General features: G+C 56.1%; 1 protein-coding gene across 11 annotated transcripts in view; it reads left to right on the top strand.

Moving 5' to 3' along the window:
- Adgrb2 (adhesion G protein-coupled receptor B2) overlaps nt 1-9,518 on the top strand; it is a 42,561-nt gene that overhangs the window by 27,848 nt on the left and 5,195 nt on the right. For 7 of the 11 annotated variants that reach the window (XM_031378804.1, XM_031378803.1, XM_031378809.1 and 4 more), the window contains 18 exons: nt 4-105; nt 246-352; nt 1,221-1,415; nt 1,492-1,560; nt 1,640-1,748; nt 2,046-2,382; nt 3,269-3,374; nt 3,558-3,601; nt 3,829-3,955; nt 4,285-4,388; nt 4,483-4,585; nt 5,444-5,594; nt 5,771-5,840; nt 6,270-6,336; nt 6,500-6,585; nt 6,890-6,988; nt 8,977-9,148; nt 9,424-9,518. In XM_031378804.1, the coding sequence (XP_031234664.1) occupies nt 4-105; nt 246-352; nt 1,221-1,415; nt 1,492-1,560; nt 1,640-1,748; nt 2,046-2,382; nt 3,269-3,374; nt 3,558-3,601; nt 3,829-3,955; nt 4,285-4,388; nt 4,483-4,585; nt 5,444-5,594; nt 5,771-5,840; nt 6,270-6,336; nt 6,500-6,585; nt 6,890-6,988; nt 8,977-9,148; nt 9,424-9,518 (2,143 nt within the window). The remainder of the gene's footprint in view (nt 1-3; nt 106-245; nt 353-1,220; nt 1,416-1,491; nt 1,561-1,639; nt 1,749-2,045; nt 2,383-3,268; nt 3,375-3,557; nt 3,602-3,828; nt 3,956-4,284; nt 4,389-4,482; nt 4,586-5,443; nt 5,595-5,770; nt 5,841-6,269; nt 6,337-6,499; nt 6,586-6,889; nt 6,989-8,976; nt 9,149-9,423) is intronic. The other 4 variants (XM_031378807.1, XM_031378806.1, XM_031378810.1 and 1 more) reach the window with 1 other exon arrangement.

Consider the following 9,518-nt stretch of genomic DNA (forward strand, 5'->3'; position numbering starts at 1 on the left):
TAGCCTTCCATGAGATGTGCAGAGATGAGTACGTGATGCTGATGACTTGGAAGAGGGCGGCCGCTGGCGAGATCATTTACAACAAGTGTCCCCCTAATGCCTCGGGTAAGGGCAGATGCCGACCCTTGCCCCACCACCCCTGCTGCCTGCCTCTGGGCCCAAGTCCTGGCCCAGAGCTCTGGCCCAAAATGTGGGGATTAGGCCAGAGCTCAGCCCTAATGCCTGTCACGGTCTTATCTCTGCAGGTTCTGCTAGCCGCCGCTGTCTCCTCAGTGCCCAGGGTGTGGCATACTGGGGACTGCCCAGCTTTGCTCGTTGCATTTCTCATGAATACCGCTACCTGTACCTGTCAGTGAGTGTGCGTGGTTGGGTGGGGGGCAGGGCATACCATGTTTCCCAAGCCCTGGCAGGAGCTTAAGGCTCATCCATTGCCCCATGCCCTGGTATAAGCCGTGTATCTCTTTGTTTGGAAAACCCCTACTCCTATGTCAGGGCCTCTTAGGTATCTTCCCCAATGTCTGGTATGTACCTCTGTGTTCCTACCCACAATGTCCCATCCTGAGCTACTTAGACATGGACAGTTACGAATGCACTGGAGCTGGGCATGGGCATACACCTTTCACCTAGCACTGGAGGGGCAGAGGCAGCTTCTGAGTTCGAGACCAGCCCGGTCTACATAGCAAGCTTCAGGACTGTCGGGGCTACATAGAGAGACCCTGTCTCAAGAAACCAAAACACAAAGAATGCATTTAAGTGTCCTCTGCTACACTGGGAGCTCTTTGAAGGCAGGGACAACGTTGAAGTTATCTCTGTGTCCCTTGTTCCCAACCCAGGCCTTGTGTGGGGGCAAGGATGGTGTCAACAAACGTGGCCTGTGTGTACACGCTTTTGACCAAATTGGGTATTGATGTTGTGTTTGCACCAAAAGCTTGTATTTGAGAGATCCTGTGTGTTTGTTGCTTCAGAATGTTCAAGGCCACTTAGGGACAGAGAGGTGCACAGTCCCCAAATCAGCATATAATTCTGCTGGAAATCTGAGTCCCTACTGTCTCCAAAATCATCTCTGCCTCCTTCTCAGACTCTGTCTCCCAGGATCCTCTCTTTGATCTTGTATGCCCTCTCTCTTCCCGGATGCACCTAGCGGGTAGAAGGGAGGCCAGGCCAAGGGCCGCTCCCAGTTTCTGATGCTACAGTGACAGGGGCACACGTGTCACCCACAGCTTCGGGAACACCTGGCTAAGGGCCAGCGCATGCTGGCAGGTGAGGGCATGTCACAGGTGGTGCGGAGCTTGCAGGAGCTCCTGGCACGGCGCACTTACTACAGTGGGGACCTGCTCTTCTCTGTGGATATCCTAAGGAATGTCACTGACACCTTCAAGAGGGCCACCTATGTCCCTTCCGCCGATGACGTGCAGGTACTGCTCCACAGCGGCGGGGTCTGCTGGGGCATCTCGGAGGCTTGCACCTCCTGACCCATCCCTCTTTCCCCAGCGTTTCTTCCAGGTGGTGAGCTTCATGGTGGATTCAGAAAATAAGGACAAATGGGATGACGCTCAGCAGGTGAGGCGCTCAGCCTCCAGCCGTCCCCTCTCAGGACCGACCACTCGGCCTCAGACCCTCACATCCTCTCTGCTCCCAGGTGTCGCCCGGCTCTGTGCACCTGCTGCGTGTTGTGGAAGATTTCATTCACCTCGTGGGTGATGCTCTCAAGGCCTTCCAGAGCTCCCTCATTGTCACGGACAATCTGGGTAAAAGGATGCGGGCGGGGGGGGGGGAATGCTGGCTCCAATTAGAACCTTAGCACCCCTACTTCCCTGGGTGAGGGGTGGTGCTGAGGGATGCTTCTGGTCTGCTCTTTCATTTACAAGCTTTGTCCTTCCCTCTGCTTAACCCCATGCTTCTGTCTCTCTGTGTGTCTTCCTCCACCATCTCTGTGTTCATGCACCTCACTTCTGTGTTGCTTCCGATATCCGTGTGTCTTCCCTGGGATGCATCTTCCTGCTTCTGTCTTTGGCATGCCCTACCCCGCCCACCCTCTGCTGCAGTGATCAGCATTCAGAGAGAGCCTATCTCGGCGGTGTCCAGTGACATCACATTTCCCATGCGGGGCCGCAGGGGCATGAAGGACTGGGTGCGACACTCAGAGGATCGCCTCTTCCTACCCAAGGAGGTGCTCAGCCTGTCCTCCCCAGGGAAGCCAGCCACACCTGGGGCAGCCACAGCAGGCAGCCCGGGCAGGGGGAGAGGCCCAGGAACGGTGCCCCCTGGCCCAGGCCACGCCCACCAGCGCCTTCTCCCAGCTGACCCTGAAGAGTCCTCCTCCTACTTTGTGATCGGTGCTGTGCTCTACCGCACCCTTGGCCTCATCCTGCCGCCCCCCAGGTGAGTTCACCAAAGAACATCTCCTACAGCCATATAGTCACTTCTCAGAAACATGAAAGACAAGCATGAAGACACCAGGACCAATGTCAGCGGTTCTCAACCTTCCTAATGCTGTGACCCTTTAATATAGTTTCTTTTCTTTCTTTCCTTTTTTTTTTTTTTTTTTTTTTTTTTTTTTTTTTTTTTTTTTTTTTCTGTTTTGTTTTTCGAGACAGGGTTTCTCTGTGTAGCCCTGGCTGTCCTGGAACTCACTCTGTAGACCAGGCTGGCCTCAAACTCAGAAATCGATCTGCCTCTGCCTCCCAAGTGCTGGGATTAAAGGCGTGAGCCACCGCTGCCCAGCTTAATACACTTTCTTATGTTGCAGTGACCACCCCCCCTCAACCATAAAATCTTTTTCATTACTACTTAGCAACTGTAATCTTGTTACGGTTATGAATCATAATGTAAATGTCTGTGTTCTTCTAGGGTCTTTGGGGGTCAAGACCCACAGGTTGAGAACCACAGACCTATACAAATCAGCCTGGCATGCCTGCAATGTGTTTGCTGCTGGGAAGGGGAATGAAGTAGCTCCCTGGGGTTTACAGGCTAGCCAGCTTAGCCAGCTTTCAAAGTTGTAGGCCAATAAGAGAGCCTGCCTCAGAAAGTTGGACAGTACCTAAGAACAACAGCTGAGACACACACTTGCACAGATACACATGTGCGTGCATACATAGACCCACAAAACCAAAATACCTAGGCAGCTCCTAGAGGCTGTGCTGAGCCCCATAGAGCACTGTGCCCACCCTTGGCCCTTGGCCCTAGCAGTCCCCAGCCATGACAGATTGAAGTTTTCTAAGTCTGGGCACGAGCTGGTGGGAGCTGACCTCAATATTTGTCCCCCCAGACCTCCACTTGCTGTCACCTCCCGGGTGATGACAGTGACTGTGCGTCCCCCCACCCAGCCTCCAGCTGAGCCCCTCATTACAGTGGAACTCTCGTACATCATCAATGTAAGTGAGGGCCCGGATGGGGACCCTAGCTATCTGCCCACATAGGGTCCGAGACCTATCTCAGGGAGGTGGTCTGTGCTGGACCATGAGCGTGGCCTGTGTGGGAGTTGTCGTGGTAGAACCGATGAGGGCCGGGATGGTATACTGTTCACCTGCGACTACACGCATCTCTTTGCTCTCTAGGGCACCACCGATCCCCACTGTGCCAGCTGGGACTACTCAAGAACGTGAGTTGGGGCAACCCTAGATCCTCTCATCAGAAATGGTCTCCCATCTAGGTCAAAGGGTTCCTTGGTGCGATCCTTGGTCTGAGGGGGTCAAGGCCACATCTTGGGGTTCCCTGCTGTCATCGCATGGATGTAGCCTTTCCTTAAGTTTCACTTGACAGGGCAGTAGTCAGCTTTGGGGTTTCAGGGCTGGGCCCTGGGTTCATGCCACCTCTCCCTCCTCCAAGAGATGCCAGCTCGGGGGACTGGAACACTGAGAGCTGCCAGACCTTGGAGACCCAGGCGGCTCACACCCGCTGCCAGTGCCAGCACCTTTCAACCTTTGCCGTCCTGGCCCAGCCACCCAAGGACCTGGTGAGTGGGAGAGAGGCCTGGGCTGTATAAGGCATCCGGGTGACCCCAAATGTGGCCCTTTACAGATGGATGTAACTGTGAGCCTGCACATGGGAAGGGGGCTGCTGTTCACAGTCATGACATCTGCTCGGGAGTATGTGGCAGTAGGTGAATGTGAGTGTGTGTGCACATGTGTGCATCTGGTTGTGTCTGGAAGAGTGTGGGTGAATGAGTGTAAATACATCTGTGCATGTGTGCCCCTTCTGCACGTGAGGAGCATGCCTGCTTGCGTCAGACAGGGAGACTGGGTACCCAACCTTTACCCTCTCCCAGCAACCCATCTCCCACAGACCCTGGAGCTGGCAGGTGCTCCCTCTGTCCCCCTGGTGATCGGCTGTGCGGTGTCCTGCATGGCTCTGCTCACACTGCTTGCCATCTATGCAGCCTTCTGGAGGTAAGTCGGATGTTGAGCAGGATGGGAGGTGGCCAGCTCTCCAGGGTTAGGCAGGCAGCCAATGCCTCTGCCTCTGCCCACTGTGCCCTGTCAGGTTTATAAAATCAGAACGCTCCATCATCTTGCTGAACTTCTGCCTGTCCATCCTGGCTTCCAACATTCTGATCCTCGTGGGCCAGTCCCGGGTGCTGAGCAAGGCAGGTGCAGGCTCCTGGGGGGTGTGGGAAGGGGCATACAGGGAGGAGGAGGGGGGTGCCTGCAAGTGAGGGGAGGTGGTTATTATTTTTAATGATTTTTTTCTTTTCATTTTATGTGCATTGGTGTTTCGCCTGCATGCATGTCTGTATGAGGGAGTCAGATCCCCTGGACTGGAGTTTCAGACAGTTGTGAGCTGCCATGGGTGCTGGGAATTGAACCTGAGTCCTCTAAGAAGAGCAGCCAGTGCTCTTTAATAGCTGAGCTATCCTGAGAATGGATGTTTGTATGGATGTACACTCAGATCCTGTGGTGGAGAAGGCGTGTGTGAAGTCAGGTGCAGACGCACTTGAAGGCGGTACTGTGTGTGTGTGTGTATACTGAGTAATGGGTGTTTGTGTACATCAGTTAATGTGTGCGTGAATGCCTAGGTGCATGTGTGTAGGGCGGGCGGCATTGGACGCCACCTCTTGTCTGTGATCCCTCCATCTGCCTGTGGATGCTCCATGCTGACTGTCCCTCCTACCTGACTTGGCCTTCCTTGCACAGTTTGAGCACTGTGGGAGCCAGGTGTGGGGTTCTGCTCGGCCATGACGTGGCAAGTGCTCCCGTCTGTGCGTGGGTGGCCTGCCTGCCCGCCTCCCCGGATGCCTAGTGCTGTGTGCATGTCACCAGGCCTGTGTCGTGCTGTGTGTGGGTGCAGGAAGGCGGGGGTGCCTGGCAGGGCTCTGGTGGGGGAGGGGGGCTCAGGTAGGCGGCTGGCCATGCAGCGCCTAGGCCTAGCGGTGGGTGTGGGAAGCTGACAGCTCCCACCCTGGCCACTGCTCAGGGCCACTCCCTCCTGTTACCTCTCCCTGCAGGGCGTATGCACCATGACGGCTGCCTTCCTACACTTCTTCTTTCTGTCCTCCTTTTGCTGGGTGCTTACAGAGGCCTGGCAATCCTATCTGGCTGTCATCGGGCGGATGCGCACCCGCCTGGTTCGCAAGCGCTTCCTCTGCCTGGGCTGGGGTGAGCAAGGCTGGTGCTGAACTCTGCTGTTGGGTCTGGAGTGGCAGGGAAAGCCAGGGATGTGCTGCCTGGACTCTGGCCCAGCTTTCTGGGGATGGGGGTCAGTTGGGTTGGAGGATGATAGGGAGGTGGCGCCTGAGCACCTGCAGCCTTCTCATCTCTAACCCTGTCCCCAGGTCTACCTGCCCTGGTGGTGGCTGTATCTGTTGGCTTTACTCGCACCAAAGGATACGGTACATCCAGCTAGTACGTGCGCCTCCATTGATGGGGGTGGGGATGGAGGGGTTTGTGGGTCTGTTGGGAGGAATTGGACTGGGCCTTAGGTCTTCTCAGGCTGAGGTCTTCACCTATACTTATTGCGGATCTTTGGGTAAACTTCCTTCTCACTGAGCCTTGGTTTCCCTGGCTGTAAAAGGACATGTTGGGATTGGGTCATTTCTAAGCAACCATTGCACTTAGAGGTCAGCCTACTTGTATTTCAATGGGGGCCCAATGTGAGTCTCTGTGGGAGAGGAAACGGACTTATCAAGACATGGCTGTGTTTCTCTGTGCCTGGAGACTTAGTATCTATCTATGATACTAAGTGGTGATGTGGGCATGACTGTCCAGGGTCTGAGGATGCAGGGAGAAAGGGCTTGCTGGGAATCTGATTTCCTCTTTTCTCCCCTACCCCAGCTGCTGGCTGTCCCTAGAGGGTGGCCTGCTCTACGCCTTCGTGGGCCCAGCAGCAGTCATCGTCCTGGTATGTGCATGCCCCTGTCAGCACCCAGGGAAGGATGTGGCCCCAGAAGGTCATCAGCTCCCTTTGCCTTCTCCCTGAACTCCAGCTCCCCGCTGGGGGTGTCCTTGCCCCGAGGGCACCTGGTGACCCTATCTTTCTCATTTGGCTCCACTGGGCCCCCCAGGTGAACATGCTCATCGGAATCATCGTCTTCAACAAGCTCATGGCTCGAGATGGCGTCTCGGACAAATCTAAGAAGCAGAGAGCCGGGTAAGGGGAGGGTCTCAGCCACTCAGCCTTCCTGGGCAGGGCAGCGTGCGGGGAGGGGGAGCCGAGTCCACCTCGGAGACTCAGGGCTTGCCGATGCCAACCCAGGCTCCCCAACCTTGGGACATCCAGGGTGCAGGCAAGGCGGGCACCCGGAGTGCTCAGCGGCAGACGCTCGCCCACCCTAACCCAGCTCTCTCTCTCTCGTCCGCCCTCCCCTCCCACCCTTCTCGGGGCTCATTCTGCCCCATCTCCCGGTTTCCCGTGTGTCTCCCCCCTTCTCCCATGTCTGTGCCGCCCCCCCGAGGTCGGAGCGGTGCCCCTGGGCCAGCCTGCTCCTCCCCTGCTCAGCGTGTGGAGCGGTCCCCAGCCCCCTGCTCAGCTCAGCCTCGGCCAGGAATGCCATGTTAGTTATGACCCCTGGGGGGTGGTGGGGGCGGGCAGGGGCTAAGGAATGGGAGGGCAGTGCCCACGGTGGGGATTGGGAGGGATATCATCAGCCCAATGCTTTGGAGAGCTTGCCCTGCCCCTGCCCCCGTAACTGCTGTGTGCTCCCTGGAGCTCAGGGATGCGGTGCCTGAGAACACCCTCCATAGGGCACTGTGGTGCCCTGCTCACCCTGCCCTCTGGTCCCTGTCCCTGCTCTGGCTTAATTTTCTACACAGGCACAGCTGCAGACCCCCTCCTCTTGCCACCAACCTCAAGGCCCTGAGAATCAGAGGCCCTTAGAATTTTTGAGCTATTAAAAACCTTCAAATTAGAATGGAAGAACCTTAGACTAAGACAATCAGACACTTCAGAATGATCGAAGGACTGAAACTTACTTATCTGTCATAGAATCTGACTTGAATTTCAGAGGCCTTGGGCCTCACAGTCACAGGCAGGACCATGGAGGGAGACAATTATTGCATGGAAGCACCCCCAATCTAGCAGCTAAGAATCTTAAAACCTCAGCTATGCAAGATTACACAGGCCTTGGGCCCAATCCTCCTACCAGGGCTGGAAGTCCACCTGAGTCACCCCAACCAGTGAGGGCACAGCTTTGTCACAGTCCCCAGGGAGCCTGTGGAGGCGTCTGGTGCCATCACTGTGGTGCTCTGTGAGGTTCAAGGAGCTGTGAGCTTCCTTCGCGTTGGGCTACCACATCCCTATGCCCAGTCTGCTGAAACTAGCAGATCAAAGGGTGGGCCTTAGAGTCTGCCGCCAAGCTGATATTTTGTCCCAGCTCTCCTCTCCCTGTCCAGCTGGGCACACTCCAGTCTCCTCATCTATCATTTGGGATACTAGTCCCCGGGCCTGTTTGTTGGAGTTGTTTTGATCACAATTTGAAATAATCTATGTAAAGTGTTCAGTGGAGGGCCTGGCAGAGAATTGCTGGTTAATCAATGGCAGCTCTTATTACTGTGATTAGAGCATCTCTGGTTCTTGGCTCCACCTCCGGGGCTTGACAGACACTGTGCCTCCTCCACCCCAACCTTGCCTGGCTCAACAGCCCTGAACCTCTTTTCACAGGACAGGTCTTGGCCCTCTGCCTGCCCATCTTTCTGCCTCAGCCTCTGGCTGTCTCTGCAGAATGGTGCCACCCTGCCCTGTCTGGAGCTGTGCCTGACTCTCCACTGGGGTTGCTGCGGGTGGGGTAGAGGGGGCTGGGTGTGGCTCCTTCTATCTCCTGTTCCTCGTGGGCTATTGTGGTTGCTGGGGGCCAGTCTGTTGGCCACGACCTGCCTGCCTTTCATCTCCGCAAGGAGGCCAGGAATGAGTTGGGCTTGGTTCTGACCCCAGCTCTGATCCTTTTGCCCTGGGTTCTGAGCAACCACCAGGAGCCAGAGGCTCCTCCATGCCTTCACCTGCCTGGGCTTGGCCCCATCTTCTCTGCAAAGATTTGTGGTGTGGTGTTCTCCACATGCTCTGCCTGTTCGGTCTTTCTGTCTGGGGTGTCTGTCTGTCTCATACTCCTCGTACTGTGGTGGTCATCTTTCTTTGGTTTTCTGCTCCTTCTCTCCCCAGCCTACTGTCTTGGAATCTCTGGGGATATGAACTGTGCCTTTTTCCCAAGCTTCCAATGTGCAAGTCGGGCCTGATGTCCCCCATGTTTGCTACTGTCTACCCTTTCTTCCCTCCTGTTTCCGCCTTCCTCATCTCTGCTTCCCAGTATCACCTCTGTGCCCGTGTGTCCATCCCTCCTACCTCTTATGGCCCCTGCTCTGGCCCTGGAGTTCTGTCTTTGTCCTCTGTTTCTCCTCCAGTTCCTTGGCCCCTCTCTGCTTGGAAACACTCCTGAGGTCCTGGAGTTTGGGGCCCTGCCAGTCCCAAAGCTGAGTGGAGGCCCAGGCTCCCACCATCCTGCCCTGCAGAGTGTCCTGCTGACAGACTTCCCGCTACTGTCCCTCCCAGGGCCTCACTCTGGAGTTCCTGCGTGGTACTGCCTCTCCTGGCGCTTACCTGGATGTCTGCTGTCCTGGCCATGACAGATCGCCGCTCCGTCCTCTTCCAGGCACTCTTTGCCGTTTTCAACTCTGCGCAAGGCTTCGTCATCACCGCCGTGCACTGCTTCCTGCGCCGAGAGGTGGCTAGGCTCTTCTTGTTTGCCCCTAATGCTGGGCTCCGGCTTCTCCCCGCTGTGTGGTACAGGGTGACCAGGGTACTCCAGGCCCTTGGGGAAGGCACTTATAGCTCAGGCAACCCTGAAGGCCTGGGCCTTCTTCAGCTCCTTTTCCCTAACATCCCAGCCTATCCCTGTCTCTCCTACCCCTAGTCTCGGCACCTAGGGTGGAAAACCCTGCACACTATTGTGAGGGTATTGTGGGGGCTTCAGGCTCAGCCCGTGTTTCCTGCCCCCAGGTCCAGGACGTGGTAAAGTGTCAGATGGGTGTGTGTCGGGCTGATGAGAGTGAGGACTCCCCAGACTCATGCAAGAATGGGCAACTGCAGATTCT

Source organism: Mastomys coucha, unplaced genomic scaffold (genome assembly GCF_008632895.1).
Source record: "Mastomys coucha isolate ucsf_1 unplaced genomic scaffold, UCSF_Mcou_1 pScaffold18, whole genome shotgun sequence".
Classification (NCBI taxonomy): domain Eukaryota; kingdom Metazoa; phylum Chordata; class Mammalia; order Rodentia; family Muridae; genus Mastomys; species Mastomys coucha.